Source organism: Acomys minous (assembly GCF_964271855.1).
Source record: "Acomys minous genome assembly, chromosome: 5".
NCBI classification, from domain to species: Eukaryota; Metazoa; Chordata; class Mammalia; order Rodentia; family Muridae; genus Acomys; species Acomys minous.
Window position 1 is genome coordinate 7146395 of NC_140494.1, and position 27932 is coordinate 7174326.

At 44.0% G+C, this 27932-nt stretch overlaps 1 protein-coding gene and 1 pseudogene across 2 annotated transcripts; both read left to right on the forward strand.

Annotated features, from left to right (window-relative positions):
- The first annotated feature begins 666 nt into the window (after positions 1–666).
- On the forward strand, positions 667–1483 carry LOC311597531 (large ribosomal subunit protein eL6-like; annotated as a pseudogene). The gene has a single exon. The product of its transcript is annotated as a large ribosomal subunit protein eL6-like (transcript).
- Positions 1484–16090: 14607 nt separating this feature from the next.
- On the forward strand, positions 16091–23546 carry UCN3 (urocortin 3). The gene is made up of 2 exons (XM_084781895.1): positions 16091–16243; positions 22544–23546. The coding sequence occupies exon 2, from the start codon at positions 22550–22552 to the stop codon at positions 23051–23053; it is 504 nt and encodes a 167-aa protein (XP_084638021.1). The 5' UTR covers positions 16091–16243; positions 22544–22549; the 3' UTR covers positions 23054–23546.
- The last annotated feature ends 4386 nt before the right edge of the window (positions 23547–27932 follow it).

Consider the following 27932-nt stretch of genomic DNA (forward strand, 5'->3'; position numbering starts at 1 on the left):
TTCTCCAGATGTGCATAAACAGCCTAAAGTGTTCTAAGTGTGCCCTGGAAGACACTTTTCTCTCCAGCAGCCACAGAGCTCAAGTTGCAGAAAATCAAGCTAACTGAAGCCCTCATTATAAATTGGCTAAACTGCAGCAAAACTTCAAGCCCCATTTTTGAAGAGTGCCCACAGTCAGAATAAGGGCGTTGGTAGGTAAAGAATGGAGCCGTCTAATTTGGGATCGGCATATGTGGGAGAATCCAACTGAGTCTGAGAACTTTAAAGCCTCAAATTCTCAAAAGGGTTTATCTCACCTGAGGATGTGGCCTCTCCGCCATCAGCAGAAGATGCACTCACACCCCCAGCCCCTGAAATATTGCCCTTTTCATCTTTGACTGAGGAAGTTGGTCTTTCATTGTCTGCTAAACCAGAGGTGACCTTCTCTGAACAAAGTGTCAGATAAGGCAATACTGATGCCCCTTAGAACCCACTAATAGCTGTCTCCAGACCTCTAGCAAACTTAAGGCAAAGTAGGTTACCTAGAGGCGAAATAGAAAATGTAGTCCAGGAGGCAGTGCGCTATACTACTAAGGAGCTTAATGAATCTGCTAATTCATCTGAGCAGAAGTCTGGGGAACGTGTGTGGAAACGGATTTTTAAGAGCGTGGGTAATCATCTTGCAAGATGGTGGGTGAAAAAGCCAAGAAGCCTAACACAAAGGAGAAAAAATCTGCAGCCAAGAAGGCCACTGTCACCGGTACCCTGGCTGCTCGTGCACCCAAAAAGAGCGACCCTAAGGTTTAAAAGCCGAAGGAGAAGCCCCATTGCAGCCGGAACCCTGTCCTGGTTAGCGGAACTGGCAGGAACTCCCGATCTGCAATGGATCCCAGAAAGGCCTTGTACAAAAGGAAATACTGAGCCTCAGAGTCCAAGGTTGAAAAGAAGAAAAAGGAGATGGTCCTTGCTACTGTCACAAAAGTAGTCTGTGGTGACAAGAATGGTGGTACCCGGGTGGTGAAGCTTCGAAAAATGCCCAGGTATTATCCTACTGAAGAGGTGCCTCGGAAGTTGCCGAGACGTGGCAAAAAGCCCTTCAGCCAGCACGTGAGAGAGCTGCGTGCCAGGATCACTCCTGGGACCGTCCTGACCATCCTCACTGGGCGCCACAGGGGCAGGAGAGTGGTTTTCCTGAAGCAGCTGGGAAGTGGCTTGCTGCTTGTGACGGGACCCCTTGCCCTCAACAGAGTTCCTCCGCGCAGAACACACCAGAAGTTTGTCTCACCATATCTACAAAAGTTGGTATCAGCAAAGTTAAAAGTCCCCCAAACGCCTGACTGATGCTTACTTCAAGAAGAAGAAGCTGTACAAGGCAAGGCACCAGCAGGGCGAGAGCTTTGACACGGAGAAGGACAAATATGAGACTAGGGCTGATCAAAAATCTGTGGAATCGGGGATTCCGCCAAAGATCAAAGCTCAGTTCTCCCTGACAATCGGCACGTAGTTTCACAAACTGGTATTCTAAGTTGCTAACAACCTAATTAAACAGCTTCGTACCTTTAAAAAAAAAAAAAAGGATGTAGGTAATGATGTAAACAACATAAAACTGAGGCCTAGAAAGATGGCTCAGATGTTAAGAGATTAAGAAGTTAAGAGGTTAAGCGGTTAAGACCTCTTCCAGAGGTCCTGAGTTCAATTCCCAACAACAACATGGTGCCTCACAACCATCTATAATGTGATCTGATGTTCTCTTCTGGCCTGAAGATGCAGAGTACTGTATACATAATAAATAAAACAAAATAAAATAAATAAATAAATCTTTTTTTAAAAAACATAAAACTGGATCAGGCTGAGCTTGTTGTTATAGGTCCTCTGATTGGTGATCCTAGGTTTAATATGGACGCTCACACAGTTTAAAAAAAAAGTGTCAAAAGTATGGCTAAAGCATTTGTCATAAAACATCCTACTGAAAAGGAGTTGGAGATGTCTGATATTCCTTGACTTAGTGTTGATGAGGAATTTTTAAGGCAATATAACATATATACATATACATATATGTAAGTGTATATACAACATATTTAAGTGTGTGTGTGTGTGTGTGTGTGTGTGTGTGTGTGTGTGTACAACCTACTCATTCCATTTATTGCTGCTTGTAAGAGTTGTTTTTAAGGGGGAAAACCATGTCAAACACCACATAAAACACATTTGGAATTGTTAGGAGGTTTTTAAACTATAATAATAGGTTGATTTTTTTTTAAATCTGATAGCATGATGATATTCTGAAACAGATATATGAAAAGGCTGACAAGAGAAGCAGATGTTTAAGGTAGAAGATAACCTTCTCCGCAGAAGGCCAGCCAATAAACACAGGAATTGTAGGGTTAGAAAATGGCATGTGTAATTCCTACTTATCTGGTTATATATGACCTGTATTCTCCATTTCAAAAAATAATCGCACTGACAGTGGTGGCTCAGGAAAAGCACAATTCTGCTCATTTTACTCTTCTCTGTCCTATTCTAGAGATAAGAAAATTCAAAATAAAACCTTTGAGGTAAAAACAAAGTGTTCCACAGCAGAACACTGATAGATAGCTGTGTCTTCAAAATAAACTTTGGACATTTGAAAAACAAGCTTAGGAACAAAAGATGAGCAAGCCAAAAGCAAGCAATGAATAATCACTTGGGGAAATCGTATTTTCACTTCTGAGCCGCCCAGAGAGTGTAGTGGCTTTCTCATTAGCAGCTCAGTTCTGCCCAGATTGCCCTGCATCCCATACAGGTGAGACGTCAGCAGACCTCTGGCAGGCACGGCAACCGACCAGCGTGCCTCCTGCTTGCTAACGTTGCTGTTCCTTCTTTCCCAGCAAGAAACCAACTCAAAGATCCCACTGGCTGGGTGAGCTGCCCACTGGACATGCAGAGCGTGAAAGGAGCGTGGGAAGGTGATTGTTCCTTGACCCAGAGTCGAAAAATAAAATACTCAGGATAGACAAAAAGAAACTCAGGCTGTGTGTGTGTGTGAGGGAGAGAGAGAGAGAGAGAGAGAGAGAGAGAGAGAGAGAGAGAGAGAGAGAGAGAGAGAGAAACAACAATTAAAGAAAAAAGGCCATGAATTTGATAGAGAGCAAGGGGAACCTGGGAAGGGAAGAATGAAAGGGAAGGATAAAAATGATGTGATTTTAAAAAATCAAAAAATGTTTCCATTGCACATGGTACTGTGTTAAATAACCATTTGTGTTTGTGTGTGCCCACACGCTCACAGGCATGTGTTGTATACAATCCTGTATACAAGCACACATGCACACTTTTAGGTGTATGTGGGGACCAACGATTGATACCGCGTGGCTTCTTCTGTCACTCTCATCCTTGCTCTTTGAAACCGCATGTCTCGCTGAACCTGGCTCCCACTTTCTGAGCTACACTAGCTGGCCAGCAAGTGGGAGGGAGCCCACTGTTTCCATTTTCCAGTGCAGGCATGACGGGCACACTTCCAAACTCAGCATTTCACATGAGGTTCAGAGTTCAAGTCCTTGAGCTTGAACAATCTACCAACTGAGCCGTGTCCCTGGGCCCCCAAAGGAGGTATTTCATTAAAAACTATCTCTGATGCACATGTAAGCATGTATGCATGTGTGTGTGCATGTAAGCATCTAAGTATGCATTGTGTATTGTGCATGTAATCATGTATGCATGTGTATGTGTGCATGTAAGCATGTAAGTATGTATGTGTGTGTGCATGTAATAATGTATGTGTATATATGTGTGTAAGCATGTAAGTATGGATGCACGTGTATGTGTCCATGTAGGCATGTATGTTTGTGTATGCATGCATGTAAGCAGGTAAACATGTACATGTGATGGATGTATAGTGTGCTTGTTAGTGTGTCTGCTTTAATAGGCAAATGGGAGACTGCAAATTGTGACTAATTCTGAAAATTTGGACATTAAGAGTTACTGAGCATAGAAATGAAAACTACTATAATTTGGAAAAGTGGAAGTCAGATCTCTAAACAACATGAAATGGTCTTTGGCTACTGGTTTTGGGTTTTTTGTTTTTGTTTTGGTGTTTGTTTTTGTTTTTGTTTTGTCTCCAGAGAACAACGCCTGAAGGATCCTTTGCTGTTTCCTCTTCCACCTGACAGGGCTCTAGTCTTGGAACCACAACAGAGCAGTGAAACACAAAGAGAATAAAGGCAGCTGTCTTAGTAAAGCCTCTGGCTGTATCTACCATTACAGAATCCACTGCCAAATTCAAGCTTCCATTAACTCATGCTCATTAAAAAAAAAAAAAAAACAAAGGTGTGAAACACTCGTAACTAGTTCTAAGTACTTTTGATCTGGCTACTCTGGGTGGTCCAGAGACCGGCAACATTGGCATCGAGGGCATTTGTCAGACGCTTTCACCCCTAAACCCGCTGAACCAGAATCTGCATCGCATGAAGAACCCCAGAGCAGCAGTGTGGCTGTGGAGAGAGCAGCAATGTGGCTGTGGAGAGAGCAGTGTGGCTGAGGAGGGCAGCAGTGTGGCTGAGGAGGGCAGCAGTGTGGCCCCGGAGAGAGAGCAATGTGGCTGAGGAGAGCAGCAGTGTGGCCGCGGAGAGGGAGCAGCAGTGTGGCCGTGGAGAGGGAGCAGCAGCGTGGCTGTGGAGAGCAGCAGCGTGGCTGCGGAGAGCAGCAGTGTGGCTGTGGAGAACAGCAGCAGAGAAGAGTGGCTTTATTACAGGAATGCTTTTGAAGACTAATCTGAGAAATCATAGACTTGGATGGGAATCAAGCCCTGTAAAGAGATTAAATGATTTTTTTTTTAGTGAGGTCATATAATCTCAGAAAGAAACGTATATAAGAAAGAAGTTCTCCGTCAGATGCAGAATCTAGCCAATAAACAGAGACGTGAGCAAATGCACGTGTGGGTGCAACACGAAAAGAGAACAAGAAAGGCAAAACGTAAGGGAGTGAGGACAGGCTGCGTGCAGGGACCGGGCATGAGTTACAGAAGAGGATGTGAAGCTGAGTGGTTTTTATAGTCCTAATTCAGTCACAGAGTTTTATGCCGGGGTTGGTGGTGGGTAAGTGCATAAAACATAACCCATATTGAAAGTCTAAAATTTAATGTGAAATCCAACCACTTCCATTTTGAATGCTTACTCATTGAAGCTTTGGGTCTGGCTAGTTTGGGTACATAGTATTTTACTTAATTGCAAATTTTTTAGTAGTAAAGTTTATTAAAAATTTTTAAATATTAAAAAAGTCATTTTTGAAAGTGGTAAGTTCAGTGAAAAGTGATGGGACTCTCCTTTTTCCCAGAGGCATCTCTGGCCTTAGAAAAGACATCTACGGAATTGTGGTGCAGCCTGAGAGAGGAAAGATGAAAAGGACTGGTCAGTAGTTCATACTGGATAGCTAAAACAGCCTACTGGGCTCTGCAAAGGGATAATGCTGGAGATACCACACTTCTAGGGACATGAGAAATACCAGAGGGTAGTTTGTAGAAATCTGAGTTACATGTACTTACAGTTACAACACAGGTGCTGTCCTGTATTGTGCCTTTTATTTGTTTTCTCACTGAATTTTTAATACCCAAAGGGTATGCAGGGGCCAGAGGGATAGCCCAGCAGGTAAGAGCGCTGACTGCCCTTCCAGTGGTCCTAGGTTTGAACCCACAAGGCTGCTCTGACCATCTCTAACCCCAGTCCCAGGGGGTCTGGTGCCCTCTTCTGGCCTCTGTGGGCACTGCACACATATGGTACACAGCCATACATGCAAGCAAAACATGGATACACAGAAAAGGAAAATGGAAAACGAAGTATGCAGTGCTGGGGCTGGGGAGGTGGCTCAGCTGGTAAAGCATGTGCTTGAGGGGCCCATGTGCCTTAGATCAGACTCCCAAAGCCCACACAGAAATCCTGGATGCAGTGGCAGACACCTATCCCAGCCCCATGGACGCATAGACAGGGTACCTAAGACTTGGCAGCCAACCGGTCTAGCTGAATTGATGAACTCCAGGTTTGATGAAAGAAAACACTAGACACCAACATCTTCCCCCTACAGAAAACACACACGCCCATACACACATCTACACTCACAAACACACAAACTCTTCTTTGAATTGTATAGCACGAGTCCGTTTTGCATGGTTTTCCACCATCAAAAGCAAACTCTTACTGGTATTACAGCTTTCTTATGTAGTACTAGATCCTCACAAAGCCAAATACACCTCCTGCAGACTTCCTGGAATGTTAAGAGATAAAATATAATCACAATGCCATCTGACTCTCCACACTTGTCTTTCTGGATAAATATCTAATAATCTCTCATCCTTATCCTATTTCAATAATATTATCTTCAATTATAGGCTCCATGGCTAAAAAACGATCACTCACTTTCTAAGTGGGGCTCAGTTCCTCCCTCATGGTCAAGATAAGCCATGGTCAGAGTTGCTGCTGTTAGAAAAGACAAGGCCACACAGAGCATGCCTGTGTCCATAATCACCTGGCCCTGTCTAAGTGATTTAAACACACCTGTCCCTCAGTTTCCTCTTTTGAAAAAAAAAAGATTGAATTAGATTTGAGGGGCCAAATGTTCACTGATTCTGAAAAAGTTTATTCAAAGCTCAAAAATATTTTTAAAACCCTAGAGAATATCTTTTTGGGTGCATGTGATTACATTGACCTTGCCCAGCCTGTGTTTTACAGAGCAGGCTTGCTAAAACATACACCACAGACATACAATCAAATGAACAGCTCCTTTCTCATTCGGGAATGGATACCCAGTTTCAGAATCAAATAACAGACAGAGAGACAGAGAGAGTTGCATACACACATGCATACACATAACACAGGAAGAGAGAGATACACCTACTGTATAAACACATGCACTCACACACAAACGCACAGAGACATATTCCTACATGCACACACATATACACAGAAACATGCATGCACATGCACATACTGAAATACATACACAGAAATACATTTTTAAAAAGCACGTACACAACCACCCCAAACACCACATTTCCCCTACATTGATGTAATCTTCTGTCAGCCATGGTATTTTCAAAATTGTGGCTGGAAGACCTGTTTATTTGGGTTTGGCTTGGGCTTATTTCATCCAATTTAATTTAGTAATAAAAGCTGTGTTCCAAACACAATTTTGTACAGAATTCCATTATATAAAGCAGAGAAAGGCTGGACTCCTAGTGACTGCGTGGAAAGCAGCCTGAAACTCTGTCCCTTCTGTCTCCTCTTCAGCTCAAACCAAACTGCATCCCAACCCATCCTCTCCTAGAGGCACTTCCCGGAAGCCTTGGGCTTCCATCTCCCCCCGACCAGTGTTCATTTCCAGCGACAGGAAATGGGGAGGTGGTGGAGCTAATTGGTTTAAAACTAACAATTCTGAGCCAGGTCTGGTGGGGCACACCTTTAATCCCAGCGCTCAGGGAGGCAGAGGCAGGCAGATCTCTGTGACTTCAAGACCAGTATGGTCTGCCACGTGATTCCAGGGCATCTAGGACTACACAAGGAAACCCTGTCTCGAAAACAAAACAAAACAAAACAAAAACCCTAACAATTCTGTTTCTTGGTTATTCTTTTTTATTAAAACAATTTCTGTATGAAGTGGACCATAAACCCAGCTACTCAGCCTGAGGCAGGAGGATTGAAGTTCAAAGCCTGCCTGGGCTGCAGTGTGAGCTCGTGGCCAGTCTAAGTAACCTAGTGAGACTATGCCTCAAAATAGAAAAAACAATGGACTGAGACTGCAGCTCATTGACGTAGTGCTTGCTTAGCATGCTTGAGACCTAGGTTCTATGCCAGAACTTTAGAGTAGTGTGTGTGTGTGTGTGTGTGTGTGTGTGTGTGTGTGTGTGTGTGTGTGTGTTTGTATCTATGTGTGTGTCTCTGTGTGTCTGTGTGTGTGTGCATGTGTGTATGTCTGTGTGTGTATGTGTGTATGTGTCTGTGTGTGTGTATGTCTGTGTGTGTGTCTGTGCATATGTCTGTGCATGTGTATGTATGTTTGTCTGTGTGTGCGTCTCTCTGTGTGTATGTGTGTGTATGTCTCTGTGTGTATGTATGTCTGTGTGTGTATATGTCTCTGTGTGTGTATGTATGTGTTTGTGTGTGTGTATGTGTGTGTGTACCATGTCATGGCCTACATGTGGATGTTACAGAACAACATTTGTTCAAGTTGGTCCTGTCTTTCTACCATGTTGGTCTGGGGAACCAGTCTCAGTCATCAGTCTTGGCAGTGGGTACCTCTACTCACAAAACCACTTTATTACCATCAAAGATAATTTTTTAAATACTTCTATCAACTGGGATTGTGTTATTTTAAAAGTCTACTCTGTCTTCTGTATGTAACTTTTCCAATATGGCCTCACTCTTGTCTTCTGAAAGGAAAAATATTTTCTCTCTTTTATGGGAGGAGAGCTGGCCATGGCATGTTCCACCTTCCATTATCTTAGCCACACCAAGTCAAGCTCAAGTTTATTGACATCACACGACTCGCCTGCTCAGAAACACACCATATTCTGAGTACAAAGGTACCTAACTAACATTCTGAAACCAAAAGCTCTGCATTTTTCATTGTCTTATTGTCTAGAACTTCTGACTCTGAATGAAACCACTTGTAGTAGAAAAACTTAACGAAGGGAAGTACTGTGTCTGCTGAGGACACAGCTGAAAACAAATATTCAATCAGCAGTCTTGACCTTTTCAGGAGTTCCTAGTGTTCCTTCATCCACTGCAGAAGTAGTTCTGTGACCTCAGTTCAGAATTCCCACAGGTGGAAAGAATATTTTCTAAGGCTTGCTCCATTAGTACTACTCTAGAATGTATTTCTTTGGCTTTGTTTGTTTAAAGTTGTATTTGTGTGTATGAGTTGTTCCTGCTTATTGTATGTTTATGGTGTGCATGCCGTCTCCATGGTGGCCAGAAGAAGGAAGTCCCCCTTGGAGCTGGAGTCACAAGTGGTTGACAGCTGCCTGACATGGATGCTGGGAACCAAATTGGTCCCTGGGAAGAGAAGCCAATGCTCTTAACCACTGAGCAATCTCTCCAGTCATTAATTTAATTTTTTAGAGAGTAAGTTTTAGAATGTTTCAGGGGGGAAAAAGGCTGCTTTCATAATGAGACTATTTTCCATATTGTTTCCACCCCAATGATCAAATAACTGATACACTTTGTATGATTGACAGTTCATTTTATTTATCACAGTTATGAAATAAGGAAATTAATTACCCTGCTGCCATATGTTATTCCTGCCTGAGAGATGATTTACTACTGATCAAAGGTCTGCTCCTTCTCATTCTTGTGAAATGTAGAGACAATCTTTTGATATTATTAAAGTAGCTGTGGGTTTTTTTTTCTCATAGTAGCACTTACCTATTTCCTTTAGGATGAGCCAAGGATGGCCTCAAACTGGTAATCTTCCTATCTCAGCCTCCAAAGTCCTGAGATTACAAGCTCGTACCATCACACCAAGCTTTCCAGGTTTTTCGATCATCATCTCCCATCTGATGGATTATCCTGGTTTATTGTCAGTTACCCAAGAGATGGATGAGGCATTCAGATAAACCAAAGCTTTCCTGGTTTTGACTCTCCAAGCTTCAAGAATTAAAGAGAGCAAAAGGATTCAAAGGCTTGATGACGTCACATGGTCAACACAAGAGTCTTCCTTTACATAACAAACTGAAAACATCAGTTGAGTGAAAAGTGGGTAGAAAAAGAAGCTGTGTGAAGGGAGTAGGAATGAGGTGGCAGGCTTAAAAGGGGATGGTATGAACGATGTGTCCATTACAGCAGAAAGGCCCTGGTGTCCCAGCTCATGTCGCGCCTCAACACTGCTACTGTGGACCACACAACTGTCGTCAATCTCTTGTTTCCTAGATTTTAGAAATAGCATGTCTGCAGAGATGGGGATGTAGTTCAATTATAGACACTTGGCCAGCATGTATAAGGGCCTGGACTCAATTTCCCACACTCAAAGTAAATAAATAAATCAAATCTTTTAAAAAGCCACTTTAACTTTTACCAAATTGGAAGGAGGTGCACATGCGTTCACACAGATGTGGGAGGCAGGAGAAATATCGTTATCTTTTCTCAGGTGCCAGCCACACTTTTTAAATGAGATAAAAGGTGCTTGTTCATGTGGGTTCTGAAGGTTAACTGCTTGCAAGGCGAGTGTTTTAGTAGCTGGACTGTCTCCCCATGCCCTGGACTTACCAGTTTTAACCATGATCTTTAATGTGAAGATTTCTGGGCATACCCCAGATTAATTGACACTCATCTTGATTTTTTAAAATAAATTAGGAGAATATACATTACTGGAGAAAAGATTAAATGAACGTTTTCAAACTCTTGATGAAGTCGTTTCAGAAAACCTTTGCTCTGCTCTCAAGACTGTCTGGGAAATGTCCACATCATTAATTCAAAGAACTGTACATGAGAACAAAGGGAAACCATGCTCTCGCTGTTCAAAGCAAGCAAGGGTATGGAGAGCCGAGTTCTCTGCTACACTAGGGTTCTGTTTGCCTTAGTTTATGGACTTTTTTCATTTTCATTTTCATTTGCCAAAAGCAAAGGCGGAAACTGACCCCTCCCAGGTGAGATCTTGTGCTATGTAATAACACATATCACCTCATTTAGCTTTCACAAGAACAGGATGGTCTGTGTATGGTGGTTCTCACTCTCACCGATGATGAGAAATCAAGACTTAAAGAACCCAGGTAACTGGCAAAAGACCATCCACAATAAACTACCACAATAAACTGCTTGTCGAAGCAGTCTCCCTGATTTCAAAGCAGAGCCTAGATGACAATTTTACAATCATGCCAAATAGACTATCTAGAAGATCACTGTCCAAAAAAATCATAGGTGACAAAGTAATTTTAAGTAGTCAAATGTTAACAACTAAAAATGAAACCATAGATACAGATGATAGATAGATAGACAGACAGACAGACAGACAGACAGACAGACAGATGGATAGATAGACAGACACAGAGAGAGAGAGAGAAGGGGGGGGAGAAAGAGACTTCAAAATTCAAAAGGGCATGGTGGCACACGCCTTTGATCTCAGCACTTATCTCTGTGAGTTTGAGGTCAGCCTGACGTACAGGGCAAGCTCCATGACAGCCAGGGCTACACAGAGAAACCCTATCTAAAAAGCAAACAAAAAATACTCAAAATATGTTTACTGGGATGGTTTCCAGGTCATCTTGACTCCTGGCGCTTTTTGAACCACTTTCCTCCGAAGAAAGATCCTCATGTAAGCATTGCTTTCCCTCCTGTCGATTACCAGAGGAACATGAAAGAGTCTACACACAAAGCTACAGTTTGTGCACAGCTAGAGATGCGGTGACTTTACAGCATCCTGGATTCTTCAGATACATGGGGAAGGAAACTCAGCCTGGCACTACGTGCTCTTTTCTTTAGGAGACAGATGAATGAGAGACTTTGCAACAGGCATGTTCTCATGGGAAGGTAATCACCATCAGAAAATATTTCATTTTGTTTTATTTCTGGTTTTAGAGACAGAGTCTCACACTGTAGCCTGAGATGACCTGGAACACACTCTGTATCCCAACCCAGTTCAAATTCACGACATCCCTCCAGCTTCTGCCTCCCAAAATTGATGCAAGCCGCCATACCCAGCTTAACCACAACATTTTCATGTCAACATATAAGAATATCAAAAGTTATTCTGGTGGCCAAGGATGTAGCTCAGCCTGGCGCAACTTGCCTGGCATGCATGAGGTGCTGAATTTGATAACTCAGCATCCCCCCCCCAAATCAATCTAAACAAGCTTGAAGAAAAAAAAAGATTTGAGTGAGTTCTAGAGACAGTGCATGCCTGTGGTTTCAGTGCTCTGGAGATGCAGATGAGAGGACTGGGTGTTCAAGGAGAGACATCCCAAGCTGTAACATTGATATTCCACCCAAAGAGAAAGGGGTAGGTGGCTGAAAAGGGAAAAAGGAAGGAAAGTAGGGATGTTGCCAAAGATAAACAACATTTTATGATGGTAAAAATGTCAATTAGTAAGGAGAAGCTGGTCAGTAAGAGGCATGTGATCATAACGGAGCCTCAAAAACGGGTGGACAAAAAAACTAGCCACAGGCAGCCAGGCACAATGGTGCATGCCTTTAGTCGCAGCACCCAGAGAGGCAGAGGCAGATTGTTGTGAGTTGGAGGCCAACCTGGTCAATAAAGTAAGTTCAGGATAGCCAAAGCTACACAGAGAAACCCTGTCTCTGCCTGCCCCCTCAAAAATAGCCACAGGCAAATAACAGAAGAGACAAAGAGCTTTTCCTGGGCGGCTGCTTCTTCTTCTTCTCCTTCTTCTTCTCCTTCTTCTTCTTCTTCTTATTATTATTCTTATTCTTCCTCTTCCTCCTCCTCTTCTTCTTCTACTACTACTTCTTCTTCCTCTTCCTCCTTCTCCTCTTCTTCTTCTTCCTCTTCCTCTTCCTCCTCCTCCTCCTCTTCTTCTTCTTTTTCTTCTTCTTTAAAATGTATTTATTTATTTCATGTGTGAGTCCTCTATTTGCATATACACCTACAAGCCAGAAGAGGGCATCAGATCACATTACAGACGGTTGTGGACCACTATGTCATTGCCGGGAACTAAACTCAGTCCTTTGGAAGAGCAGCCTGTGCTCTTAACCACTGAGCCATCTCTCCAGCCCCATTGAGCCTCTTCTTAATTGTCTTCCATTCAACATGATTTCCATGCTAAGATACTATGTCTTGGTCTGGGAAGCAGCAGATGGAAGGTTCACTGTGCTGGCTCCAAGTTAAAATCTCTTGTCAGTGAAGCTCTCTTATAGTTCCCTGTTGGCTTGCCCCTTTTCTTCTCCTGCCAAGCTCAGATTTTAATAGTTATGTTGTTAATGTAAGTGCTTTAAGCACACTGGAAAATGAGCTTTATAAATATAAGCCATTTCTACTCTTATGTGAGGGTAGGTATCTTTTTCTTCTCACCCCAGCCCTTCACATATTCTCAATAGAGTATTTACATCCTTAAATTGCATCCTAAATGCTGTTGCTGAACTCATAAAAGATGCTAATGGCTCACAGAGGCCAGAGAGACATGCAAGCACAGCAGAAAGCCTTGCTAAGGCTTCAGCAGAGGGTGGGGAGGGGTGCCTTCCTTGCTTCTAAGTGACACCTGGGGACGTTTACCCACTAATCATCCCTGTGTTATTCAAGACTGTCCTTCAAGCTGTAAAGCAAATGATTACTTAGTGATGCTTTTATCCCTAACAGAAGTTTGTACCAAGACTACACCTGCCATGCCACCCAGGTCTATGTGCCATCAGATGGGGAACTCTGTTAGTGGTGGCTTTGAAAGGCAACCCCAATCAACCAATGGAAACTGATGTGCTTGCTCTCAATTGCAAGAGAACCCTAGGTTTTAGCGACCGCCACAGCTACGAAGATGCCTGAGTCCTCACAGAGATCCATCCTCAAGGTTGGAGGGATTCTGGGAAGTCCAGAGGCAGCAGGGCAGATTCATAAGAAGCCCCACTTCACCCCTTGCACCCAACACCTCTCCTTGTGCCTCGCCCCTTTCCTTGCAAGAGGCAGGATAGCTGGCCCAGGGTCATGAGAGCAGGTGACCTGACCTTTGGGCTACAACACTAGGAGAGCCAGCCCTGCACCTTACCTCAGAAATGCAGTAGAGCTAGCCAGAGAGCTTGCCCTGGTGATTTGGGTGCTGGAGAGCTGGTGTGCTGACCAACTCAGCTACCACTTATGCCCAGATCCAGGGATTTGAGTTGGCCCACCCCAACATCTACCCCATCTACGAACTGCTGGAGCAAGTGAAAGGGCCGGTCCGCAGATACAAAGCTGTAGCATCTTCATGACACAGAGCAACAAGGAGTCCCCATGAGAATACAGTGTCAATAGTGTAGCAGAAGCCAGAGACCTGGAAGCAGACCAATGACTCACTGCAATGAACATTTGCAAGCGTAGATGTGTGGACAAAAGAGTATACTGTGACACTGTGACACACTACAGCTTCACCGAGGAGATGGTTTGCTTGTTTGTTGTTTGCTTATTTTTATAGGGGGTAGCAAGGGCAGAGGGTAGACACGAAGGGACAGGGAGATGAGTGGGCTTGAAGTGCAGGGTGTGAAATTCACAAAGGATCAATAAAAAGTTAAAAGAGAAAAGAAAAGAAGCCAAGGTTTAGTGTCTTGCTTCCCAGGGCTGTTTTGGTTACCACAAACGGTGTGTGGAGGGGTGGTACCGTCATCACTGAGAACAGGCCAGACAGATATTGCTGAATATCCTACAGGACTCCATAAAGACTGCCACATCAAGGGACTGTGTGACTCAAATGTCAGTACAACCAAAGTTCAGAAAGCCCACTCTGCATGTGCCATGTCTGCAGTCTCCACAAGTCACCCCCACTGCCACACCAGAGCTCGGACACAATGAAAAGTGAACCAAGTTCAAGTTTTCAACCACCCACCTCCATCTACATAAGTCCCATGGCTGCCTAATGTTTCAAGTGGGGGTGGGGGGGGGGTGGAACTTCTCTTAGACTAGTCTATACTAATTAACTGATGATAGAACTGGCAGATTTGAATCAAACACAAATCTAGTTGTGTTTTGCCTCTAACCTCCTGAGAATCCAAGCTCGTACATCTCTGGGGGACGTGGGAACGATTTCATAGTCTCTGAAACTTGTGGCACTAGTGGATAGGCCCCAGCCAGGGCTTTGTGCTTTGTCACTGAGCCCTTAGTGTCATATCTCTATAAAGAGGGTTAGAGTGTTAGAAGGGACTGGCTATCTAGGAATCCTTCCCAATTTTTCCCTCAAAAGATGTGGGACCATTGAAGGGTCTTGATTGTCTAAAAAGTCCACCTAGAATAAGTTTGTGAACAGAACAGTCATTTGGGGCGGGGCCTCTTTGGCCAGAGGGACCATGGAGACCCAGCCAATCCCATGGCTCCTTTAAAAAAATCTGCTCAGCCCAAGGTGGAAGGTGGATTAGAACTGGCAGTGTGCCCAGCATGGAGCTGCTTCTCACACTGACTCTGTGACGCCGAGCCTATGTGGTACCAGCAAGCTGTTTCTCATGGCCTCAGTTTTCTCATCCATAAACTAAGGGTTGCCTGTATGAGCCCCCTTCACATCTCCTAGGGTGTATTAAGTGATGTTTACTCTCAAAACAGATCTTCAAAGCACTTCTAAGTGGGAGCCAGCTCCTAGCTTCCTCCTGCCTGGCTCCTTCCCAGCGTCCCCCTCCCTCAGCTCTGTCCATAGCAGATCACTGCCCTCCTGTGTGCACACACCTTCTGCTTCCCTCTCGCTGAGCACAGGGAACTCTAGAGTGGGTACGTCTGCTCCTTTCTAAACTATGACATTTGCCACTTGATAATTGGGCTCTTGATCTATCTATCTATCTATCTATCTATCTATCTATCTATCTATCTATGTCTTTTCTATAGCAGCCCCACCTCACTTATGACTGAATTCCCCAGAGACTAATAAATACTTGGCACAGTCCAGTAAGTATTCAATTCATAGACCGGTAAAATTCAAGTGATTTTATATTTAAAAAGCTCTGGACACAGGAGTATTTGACCAACACAAACAATGATATCGAGCCGTGTGAGTAGCCGGCTAACACTGTGCTGTCAGAATCCACAAAAGGACAAGGCAGCAGATGAACTATAAATCACCTTCTCTGCTTACATAGCACTTTCTGGCCCCAGATTTCCAATGGGAGGGTTAGCGGGAGGGAGAGGTAGGAGAGGCTGGAATTAGCTGGAATTAATGCCAGTCATCAGGTTCTATCCAAAGACGCTGCTGTTTGCCTTACCTGTGGTTTGGGTTCTGTTCTTGTTTGTTTTGTTTTGATTTTAATTAATGAAGCAAGCTGCAAGGAGAGGAGGGGAAGGAGCAGGTGACTAGAGGGGGGAGAGGCAGGAGGGGTCCCAGTCTCCTGCGTACCTGTCATCTCTGCGACGTGAGCACCGGATAGCTCGTCCTCATGTAGACACATCTGGAATTACGATCCACCCTGCAAACTGTCACTTTTATATATATATATACATATATTCACAGGGGAGTGGAGCGGTTTCCATAGAGAGGAAATATCACAGCCCACTTACAACAACACCAGAGAAGATAAAGCTGAGACCCTGAGCAGCCAGAAGTTCAGAGGACCTGCCTGGAGCAGCCCTCCTGGCCCGGGAGCTGTGCCCCTCGCCCTGCTCATTTCCACCCCAGAGCAAAGCCCACAGAAAGGTAAGGTTGTTCTTGGGGACTGACTTATGAGGCATAAATGTATTTTCTCTCAACAAGGACTGGGAGAGAGGTGCTAGCAGCCGTCGGCGGGAGCTCGTGGGATGGGAGTGCTGAGCTCCACGGCCAGGTTTGTTTAAAGTCAGCAGAAATTGGTACCAAAGGCACCAGGGAGAATTTTCTCAAGCACGAAATGATCATTTCATTCTTAGTATGCAGAGACCTGATTTGAAGAGGTGGCAGATCCAACGCAGTTTGTAAACACACACACACACACACACACACACACACACACACACACACACATACACACACACAGTATATGAACACACAAAGCAGTCCTTGGTGATAGTTTACAAATAGGTGAGGACAGCAGGGCTCAGAAACTACAGGTCCATATTCCACACTGCCTCAGAGCAGCGAGGATGCACGGATCCATGGTTACTCATGTGTGCTTGTCACCTGTGGCATCGCCTTCCCTCCCCTGGCATGGCTTGGTGGGAGGGGGTCAGGTACTACAACAACCGGAAGGACTTAAAGATAACTAACCCAGCGCAACATGAAAGTTGGAGAACTCTCCCAGCCCTGAGTCCTTTTCTTCTTGCAAATGTTGGGGATGTGGGGCTGGGGGTGCAACGGCTGTAGTGCCTGCCACCTGAGAGAGCAGAGGAGCAAGGGAGCTGATGGAGGGATTGTTTGGAGAATTCCATTTGCTGCATCCTTTCTAAACACAGCTATCTAAAAATGAATGAATTAATTAAAATTAAGTAAGTACATAAACAAACCTCTTCTAGGAATGTATTAAGCCGTGCCATGACTGGCCTAGAGCACACCCGTTGTACCCTCCACCTTCAGGGGAAGAGACTTTTTATCATGCATAAACCCTCACATTCTCTATCCAGGGGGCGTTTCTTAGGTCTAGATCCAGGTTGGGGAGTGGTCTGCACAAACTCTTCCAAAAGTAAAACATTTCAAAAGCTTCATCTATTAATATTTGAAATGCTTAGTGTTTCCATAATTTCTGCAGCATGGATTCACCAAAAAAAAGTTCTTAGCTGGCTCCTTTCTCAGCTGGGTTTATCTGTGTCTGCAGACACAGGCCACAGAGGTCCAGCTCTGTCATTACTGCTACACATGGGAAACTGTGACGTCCATGGTGTCTCGGTCCTGTGTTTTTTCCTGTGAGTCTGACCAGATCCTTCATTGCCTCATACTTTACTCTTGATCCTGATACAGTTGTCAGAAGTGATTGTATGTCTTTAAAGACACCTTAGGAAAGTACCGCTAAAATAACCCCAAAGAGTTTCAGACATCCAAAAAGAAAAATAGAGGCTTACAGATTTACCCCCAAAGTTTAAACTAACTGTGGCTTGGTGTTTCCATGAGAAGTAATATGGATGTAACTTTGGCTTGGTGTTTCCATAGGGAGTAACAGGGATTTTTTTTTAAAGTTCCTGTAGCTTCAGTTAAGGTAAATGATCCTGAAGAACTTAGCAGGAGAACGCTATTCAAGATTTATGAATTACTTAGGGAGCATAGGGCATCGTTTTTGTAGGTTTGTTTTATTTTGAATACTTATTGGTTTAGTTAAGCTTTTTGAAGAAGAGTCACACATAGTCTTTGTTTGCACTCTACTCCCTATGTAGCTAAGTATGATCTTGAACTCTGACTGCCGTATCTCTATCCCCAAGTACTGAGATTATAGGCATATGCCACTGTGCCTGACAAAGAGTATTTTCCTTTAATTCTATAAGCCTCGGGAAAATATAAATGAATCATTACAAGAAAAGCCCTGAAGACAAATATGACTCTCTCTCCCAGACCCTAATCATTAGTTTAATGTAAAAATAGCCAGAATAGTAAAGAAGCCTTGTATTTTAGATTCTACAGGGCTAGAGTCAGGATGTCACGATACAACAGGTCCAGATAATAGTCTTTTCTTTACAACTTTTCATTGGTGTCAAGGATGACATTTCTTTGTCACGCAAAACACCAACAGCCTCGTACACACACCTTAGACCCTGGGGTCTACAAACAGAGGCCCATATAAGATATTTGCTCACAGATACATATTATGCATCATTTAGACATCTTTGACCGTTTTTTCATGATAACTTTCTTCTCTGATGGCAACATGGAGTTTAAAAAGTAAGAAAATAACATATTACTCCCTCCTCACACACACAACACACACAGACACACACACACTACACACACCACACATACAAACACACACACTACACACACACATACACACAGACACACACCACACACACCATACACACACACTGCATATACACAGACACACACACCTCACACACACTATACACACACCACACATACACAGACATACACATCACACACACACACACCACACACACCACAGACACACACCACAGACACACCATGCACACCATATACACACACCTCACACACACACACACACACACACACACACACACACACACACACTTGGAGGAAAATAGATGAAAAGGGACCCCCAGCTCACAGCCTCAGTGACCTGTGTAGCAGAGATGAGCAGGACACAAGCACAGAGGTCACCCTGTATCACCCTATACAGCAGGCCTCCAGGGAGGCCAGGCCAGGCCTAGAGAGGACACTTTTAAGACTTTTCCTAGGAAAACTGTAGACAGTAATTTTGGCAGAACTGCTTTTCATGTAAACACACACATGTGATTTCAAAATGAAAATAACAGCAACAAAAATCCTGTGCCTCATAGAGCATTTTCCCCTCAATAATACACACAGTAGCACATACCTGCATGGAGAAAATACATATTTTTTAAAAAGGAGTTGAAAGCACATTGTCCCACCTTAGGGGAAATTAATTTCATTAAGTTCTTGAATGCTAATATGAATGTCAGTTTATATAACAAATATTGATTAAGGATGTGCTGTAGTAGAAAGCTCTGTTGGCTCTATCCGCTGCTGCCAGGGATTTCAAGAGCCCCAAGGAACCACAGGGAAAGAAAAAAATCTCTGCATCATAGAAGAATTGAAATGCCAAAGAAATACAGAGTTCAAAGTCACCCAGGTGTTTAAAGTGCTGGCTTGTAAGATCAGGAGTTAGTTTACACTGAAAAAGCATCCAGTAGAGGCAGAGGTAGAGTGAGCCCAAGGTGGACCTGGACACAAAACACATTGAGTTTTCAGCAATATTTATTATTCTAGTATGAAAATCTAAGCCGGGCCCTGCCGCTGAGTGGGATGAGCCTCACGGTGTAGGGAGGGTAAGGACAACGCCAAGGCTGACGTGTGTGCCTTGGTATCCACTTCAGAGCATTCTTCCTTGTAGTCTAAGCAACGCTAAGCTGATGTGTGTCATCCCATCCTCCTAGCCCTCTTTGGAGGAAAGCCTCTTGCTTCTAAGAGTAGAAGAAGAAAGAGATCAGGACAAAGACAGAGAGAGAGAGAGAGAGAGAGAGAGAGAGAGAGAGAACTCAGACTTCTTGGGCGAAAATGGGCATCTGGGGCACTTAGATAAAAACTCATTTACAGTTTCTGAAAGGAACCAGTGAACAAAACTGATGGAAGAGATGGAAGTTTCTCTAGAACTTTCCTACCAGAGTTCACAACTTTTGAACTTTTGTCTATTTTTTAAAGTTCTTTCAGGGTTAAGAAGTCACTTAAAGTTGCCCCTAAGCTTTAAAATGTCATCAGAGTGTAAGACAATAGGGAGACACTAACTCTCTGTTTATGCAGAACTTGCTGGATCCTCTGCACAGTAAAGCCAAAGGTCTGGATATTGAACACTGTGTAATGAATCAGTAACATTGATACAGCTCTGTAAAATATTCTCCAGGAACTCCAACAAGTTTCTCCTTCTTCTTCTTCTTCTTCTTCTTCTTCTTCTTCTTCTTCTTCTTCTTCTTCTTCTTCTTCTTTCTGCTGCTGTTGTTGTTGTTGTTTTGTTATTGTTATTTTGGAGCAAGCTTTTGCTAGATAGTCCAGGCTATCCTCAAACTCACAGGCTTCCTGCTTCTACCACTCGTGTACTGTACAGGTGTGTGCCCCTGCCACACCAGCTCTAGAAATTCTATCTATCACAAAGAGGAGCTGAAGTAAACAGAACAGAGACGCTCCACGCACGTTCCATGGGCATCAGCATCCCCTGTGGGTTCTCAGTCTGAGTACCAGGACCCATACTATGTGATTAAATGATCCTTTCGTGGGATTTTGAAGGACTTTAAGGTAGAGCAATGTCCTTACTACTTACTTGAACTAAATTTCTGGAAGGAAGGAAATTTAGGCAAACCAAGCCTGCATAGACTGTGGTAGAAAGAACATTATGCAGACAAAAGCTGTAAACCAGAGACGGACTGCAACAAAGATATTAATCTGGACAACCAAATTCTTGACTCAGTGTGCCTGGCAATCTTGTGTGTGTAAAATGCATGACTTTTGGGGCTGTCTGCCAACTACGACTACACCTCCACCATATAAGACATAGAGGTTACTAATTCGTGAACAGGCATAAGCCAGCCTAAGGAGTGTGTGGTTAACACATACTTTTGTACACTGGCCTTTTAACTGTAATTCATCACCTAACCTTTGTGAGATAGTTATTGTCATCCCTTTCGCCCAATGATGAAATTGAATTTCACTGAGGCTAAGGAATCGGACAGAGGCCTTCAGGCAAAGGACCAGATAGAATCTGAGCCAATTTCTGTCTAATTCCAAAGTGTGCGCTGTCACTACAGCCTGTGACACACTCATATCTGACTCACTTGTACATTCAGAATACTTAAAGCCAGGTTCATGTTTTTGTCATGGAATACTATAAATATATTCTTGGTAATAAATGCTTACGATGCTAAACAAATGAGCAAATAACTAAATTACTATGAAAGGAAAGAAAGGTGTCAGCTATGATGCATACCTAGGAAAGGAACAACTTTTACAGGAAACTGCCGTGAGCACAGGTAGGGGGTATGTATGTGAATATGTGTGTATGTGTGCATGTGTGGACATGTACATATGCATTTGGATGAGTGCATCTGTGTGTACTAGATAGATGCATATGTGTGGGTGTATGGCGTCTTCAGAGAACTGAAGGGGTTCATGCAGTCTGGGCTAGGGGGGTGGCAGCTCTTGCATATTACCCCAGTACATGGGAGTCAGAAGCAGGAGGACTTACCCAGGCTACACACTTAGTTCCGGACCAGCCTGAGCTAAAGAGTGAGATTCACTTTTCCAGCCTAAGGAAGTTGGGGGTTGCCTTGGGCCCATTCCTAGCCATCTGCTAGGAGAGGGCATGGCCAAGGTCATGTAGGCATTAAGGTGCATTTAGAACCCAGGCCTCTCTGATTGCAGGTGGCCCACCACTACCCACCACAACAGCGGATAACAAAACAACCGTCCTTGCCGTTGGGTACTCAGCAGAATCCCTGGGTTTATTTACTTAGAGAATATTTCTTGTATTTTTTTAATTGAAAATAGATTCCTTTCTCATACAATACATGCCAACCACAGTTTCCCCTTCCTCTGTTCCTCCTAGCTCCCCTCAGCCCTAAAACCCACTCCCTTCCTACTTCTGCCCACTCTCCCATTGTTCTAAAGAACAAGCACAGATGATCAAGTCTGAAGACCAGGAAGGCGGCCACATACTTACTACATTTGTTATTTGGTTTTGGGGCCAGAGACAAAGCTAAATTAGACAAGGTAAAAAACAAACAAACAAACAAACAAACACCAGACTGAAAAGCTCTCGGACTGTAGAGACCGTCAGAACTAACAGGGTGTGAGCCGCTCTGCATTGTCTGACAACGTGATGCCTCGCACGGGCAACTTATGGGAACAAACTCCAAGTCCCAGGTGTCTCAGCCCATCATGGCAGGACAGAACAGAAAAGCATCCAGTTTGATGGAGGCAGCTCAGACAGGAAACAACCAGGGATGCCATACCCTCCTAGGGACACCCCTGCCCCCCCCCCCCCAGTGACCTCCTTTCTCCACCTCCTGAGTTTCTGGAACTTAACAAAAAGTACCTCCATCCGAGGACCAGGTATTCAAATCCACAAGCTTACAGGAGGTAGCAGACACTGAGACACATCCAAAGGGCATGCTAAAACACACACTGTGAGGCTCTTTATTTTCATTCGCTGGTTCTAGGGAATTACCTGAGAATTGCTTGCAGCTGTAACCAATCTCCAGCAAATGCTGATGCTGCGGGTCTGTGGACCAACTTTGAGAACCCTGTCAGAAGAACCTTGGAAACACTCTGTTGAACCTTGCTCTATGTCCTTCTCAGGACCTATTCTCATAGCCTTCTTTTCTGCTGCAGGAAGTGATGCTGATGCCCACTTACTTCCTGCTGCTCCTGCTGATGCTCCTGGGGGGCCCAAGGACAAGCATCTCCCACAGGTTCTACAATGCTGGGCCAGTCTTCAGCTGCCTCAACACAACCCTGTCTGAGGTTAAGAAGAGCAAGCTGCAGGAAGTGCCCCTGGCCCTGCTGAGCAAGAAGACCTTCTTCGACCACCTGCCCATGCAAGACCCTTCAGGAAAAGAAGGGGATGAACAAAGACAGGGCAAGAACAAAAGAACTTTCTCAGGCCCTGGAGGTGGGAATGGGGCTGGAATCACGCGCTACAGATACCAGCCCCAAGCACAGCACAAGTGGAAGCTGTACCCAGACAAGGCCAAAAGCGACCGAGGCACCAAGTTCACGCTGTCGCTTGACGTTCCCACTAACATCATGAACATCCTCTTCAATATCGACAAGGCCAAGAATTTGCGAGCCAAGGCGGCTGCCAACGCTCAGCTCATGGCACAGATTGGGAAGAAGAAGTAAAGCCGAGGCCAGGAAGGAGGGCAGGCAAGAGCTCCGGAGTTGAGGGTGAGGGAAACTGAGGGTGTGCCCTTGAATTTCAAAGGACGGTCCATTTTCATGGGCTGCTCCATTGATGTGACCCCCTCCTTCCTCTCGCTTCCAACCCAGTTTCCCTTCTCCTCTGTACATACGCACTCAAGTGCAGTATAGCTCAACCTGTGCATGCAGTGGAGGTTAAAGTCTCTCCTCGTATCCCATGTCTGTTCTCTGGTTCCCTATGGTAACAGACAAGGCTCACCCAGTGCCCCCTATGCTCCTAGCTCCTCCCGGGTGTCCCCATGTCTGAAGAGAGAGAGAGAGAGAGAGAGAGAGAGAGAGAGAGAGAGAGAGAGAGAGAGAGCTTTCAGGCTCCCTCCCCGCGCCCCACTGACCAGGAGATGCACAGCTCACCCTCATGCTACCAAATCCCTCCCCTACTTCCTCATCTGGATTAAAGCCAGTGGCTTCTCGAACATCTGCTTGTCTCTGCTTTTCTGCTTTCAGTCTCTGAACTTGGAAAGGGTAGTGAGGGATGTGGCTGACAGGTCAAAAATCCCCATCCCAGGCAGGAGCAGCATCTGCTAAAGAGTAAAGGAAAGATCGAGAGTCTGGTCAGCTTTTGTGGTTTCATCTCACAAGCCGTCTCTGTAAGATGGTCCCACAAAAGCAGCATAATTTAGGGTTTGTTCCAGGGGAGCATCAGGATGGGCAGGAGACTGCAACATTCCAAACACCTCCATAGCGCTCTAAGGCATGGAGCCACAAATTGTTGTTGTTGTTGTTGTTTTGTGTGTACGAGTGTGGTATGCATGCATATATGCAGCATGTTAGCATTGTGGGGAACACCTTGTGTTGATGGGTGTGTATGCACAGTGAAGGTGGAGGCTGACGTAGCTGTCTTCCTGGATAGTTCCCCACCTTATATATTGAGGCAGCATCTTTTACTTGAACCCATAGCTCACTGGTTCAGCTAATGTAGTTAACTAGCTTGCTCTGAAGATCTTCTGTCTCCACCTCCCAGAATCTGGGATTAAAAGCAGGCCACGATCCCTACCTCCCCCACCCCACCCTCACCCCAGCATTTTTATATAGATGCTGGGAATCTTGAACTCAATTGTGGCTCATAACCATCTATAATGATATCTGGCGCCCTCTTCTGGTGGATAGGCACATATTCAGGCAGAACATTGTACATAATAAATAAATAAATAAATAAATAAATAAATTTTCATTAAAAAAAAAAAGACAGTGGGAATCCATATGCTTGTCCTTAAGCTTGCATAGTGTCTTAGTTTCTTCCTATTGCTGTGCTAAGACACTACAACCATGGCAACTTATAAAAGAGTTTACTTCGTGCTTACGGTTTCAGAGCATTAGAGTCTATACACATTATAGTGGGAAGCACGCCAGCAAGCAGACAGGAAACCATGGCACTGGAGCAGTAGCTGAGTGCTCCCATCTTCAGATATGGCCAGATGGCCAGGAGGCAGAGACAGAGAGAGAGAGAGAGAGAGAGAGAGAGAGAGAGAGAGAGAGAGAGAGAGAGAGAATATATGAGAGAGAATATGAGAGAGACAGAGAGAGAGACAGAGAGAGACAGAGAGAGAGAGAGAGAGAGAGAGAGAGAGAGAGAGAGAGAGAGAGAGAATGGCAACATGGCATGTTTTGAAACCTCACAGCTTGTCCCCAGTAATATACCTTTCCAATAAGCCCACACCTCCTAATCTTTCCCATACAGTTCCACTAACTGCGGATCAAGTGTTCAAACAGGTGCGCAAATGAGCCATTCTAACTCAGACCACCACACACGGCAAGTACTTTACCCACTAAGCCACACCCCTGACCCGACATCCATACCCACTACAGTACAGGGCACCCCGTGGAACACTGTGATGTCTCTGTGATGCAAGCAGAGGCTCCGCTGTCTAACAGCCAGTGGACTAAGTGAATAAATAGAAACAAATTTGGAAAGAAGCCGATGCCACCATAATACTACAAATGGTGAACTTGAGAGTGAAAGCAGCTGTGTAAAATTACCTACATATTTAGCAATGTATATGTAGAATTCAAAGATAAGAATATTTAATATAAACAAAATTCTTCTAAAACTGGACAACACTAAGACTTCCGGTGGCATCCTGGCAGTAAGACTCAATGACCAGATTCCCAAAAAAGAGACCATAGTCCTATTGATCTCCACATAGTGACAAATAATTAACAAATAAAATAAATAAATAAAACATAACAACACACACACACTGTGAGTATCAACATCACTGCCAGAGGTAAAGTCAAAATAAAGGTGAAGCTGGGAGCCCAGCCCTTGGGAGGCAGAGGCTGGTGACTCTCTGAGTTCAAGGCCATCCTGGTCTACAAAGCAAGTTCCAGGACAGCCAGGGCTGTTAAACAGAGAAACCGTGTCTTCTAAAATCATTTTTTGAAAATAAAATGAACCTGGGGGTGTTTATCCATGATAGACACTTGCCTAGTTTTGTTCAAGGCCCTTAATTAAATACCCAAGACATACAGAGAGAAAGAAAGATGGAGACAGGGAGACAGACAGACAGACAGACAGACAGACAGACAGAGTAATAAAACTCTTGGGAAATGCTTGCCACTCATGTAAATGACACACAGCTTCCTGATCCAATATATAAAGATCTACTTTAAAAATTAAACTTAATAGGAACTAATCCAAAAGGAAAACGAGCAAGGACATGACACGTCACATCAGCACACATGCATGTGCAAACATGAATGAGCTTGTAACTCTCTGAAAAGGTGTGCAACCTCACAACAGCTGCACTATTATAATTATAGCATATAGTTTCTCATCTGTCATCTTAGCAAATGTCTGTAAGACTCACAGCACACTGCACCGGTGATTTCAACAGCCAGTCCCCCCCCCCCCCATTCGACATATTTCTGCAAGTCAAAGGGAGACAATTTGGCAATAGTGAAATTATAAAGTTTAATGTTCTTTGACTTAACAATCATTCTCTTCCAAGCATTACAAGAAAAAAATTTTTTAAACCGAACACGCCTGACCTCTCTGTTGTGCCAGGTGACTTTGGAGGGCAGACATCAGTCGTTGCTCTTACATGAGGAAGCCCCCTGCTCCTCCTACTTTCTCTCCAGTCAGAGCAGAACAAGCGAGTGAGGAAAAGACTCCATGGTAAGCTGTCATGACGGTTCTTGCAGCCATGGTAATCAGTAAGTGGCACAAAGGGAGCTTTGAATGCACAAGAATTAAACACTGTTCTTGAAACTCCCATGAACTCTTGACAGACAATTTGCCATTTTCCTAAGACACAATTTTAAATCATTCTGTAACAGAAATGTGAGCGAACGGTTCAGTTATCTGGTGAGAGAGTCTCACACAATACCCAGTGCCTGAGTCCTCTCAGAAACCATGTCACTCACTAATAACGGTCATGCACCCTCTTGGGATTAATGGTTTCAAGGGGGTCACTTAGGTTTTCTCCAATCGAGCAGGACGAAATTGGTGACCAATGCAGAAAACACACAGAGGTTTCAGGCCTTCCCTCTCTGAGTAGGTTTTGGTTAGTCATGTTTTACGGGAACATTAGGGGACTCAATGTTCTGGCTCAAACTGTGACATGGACAAAGTGTTGAGAGGACCCAGTTGCATGGAACTCATTTATTATGCCATATGACACATGTCTAAGTTAGATTTTACTGATTGTGTGCATGTGCACACACAGCATAAATGTGGACGTCAGAGGACAACTTTTCTTCCACTGTGTAGTAACCATCGATCTAACGTGGGTCATCGAGGTTGGCAGTGAGCATCTTAGCCAACCGGCTGGGCCATCTCGCTGGTTTTACACTCCATGTGCTCTTTCACTGTCCACCTTCACTACAGTCTACTCTCTGTGAGAACAGCGTTATGTTGCTCAGTGTTGTGCCCCGCCCCCAGTAGCTGTGCTAAGGCTAAACATATGGTGCAACAGCGATTAACAAGTTAAATGGGAATGGCTCAGAGTTCTTGTGGTAAATAAGTTGTACACATTTGACATTAAACTACTGGGTTTACAAAATTTAAGTGTTGGGGTTCTGCCCCTGTCTGCCTGTGATGTCATTGCCTACCTGTCACTGGGCGTGCCCCTGCCCAGGAGGATTATAAAAGGACAGACTCGCTTCCCTCCTCTCTATCTCTCTGCCTCTCTTCTCTCTCTCTCTCTCTCTCTCTCTCTCTCTCTCTCTCTCTCTCTCTCTCTCTCTCCCTCTCACCTGTCTTCTCTTCCCATGCTCATTTAATAAACCTCTGCATATAATATCTGTTGTGTGGCATAAATATTTCGTATTGAAATCCCATGTTTTACTGGTATTTAAATTATGGGCATCTGTCTTAGAATAATCACATTTTAGCCTTTTAATTCCTATTTTAATTATGAACATTTCATAAATAAGTTATAGCTTATAATGTTAAGTAACGATTTTCTCTAGTTTTTCAGCCTTCTTGGGACAGTTAAGGGTACTCACTGTATTTATAGTTCAAATATTTAAATTTAAAAAGAATTACTAATGGTCTTCAGGAAAGTTTGACATACTACTACAGTCCTTAAAAGGAAATGGAATATATTAAATTCATAGTCAATCTCAAATATTTAACATCACTTATTGAAGTATAAAAATAGTACCAAAAATGTATGTGGGTCCTGTTTAAAAGCACATGTTTAAGTTTGCCTCACTTAAGTGCATCTCCTGTAATCCTAGCATTTAGAAAATAAAGGTGGGGATCGCGGAGCGCTCTGGGTACCATGCTACCACACATGGGCACATACACTTGCCCATACTCAGCTTCCCCACATATGAGCAACGCGGCGCGCGCACACAC

Excerpts from the sequence above, each read along its gene's own strand:
- UCN3 (XM_084781895.1), top strand. The coding sequence starts at position 22,550 with ATGCTGATGCCCACTTACTTCCTGCTGCTCCTGCTGATGCTCCTGGGG.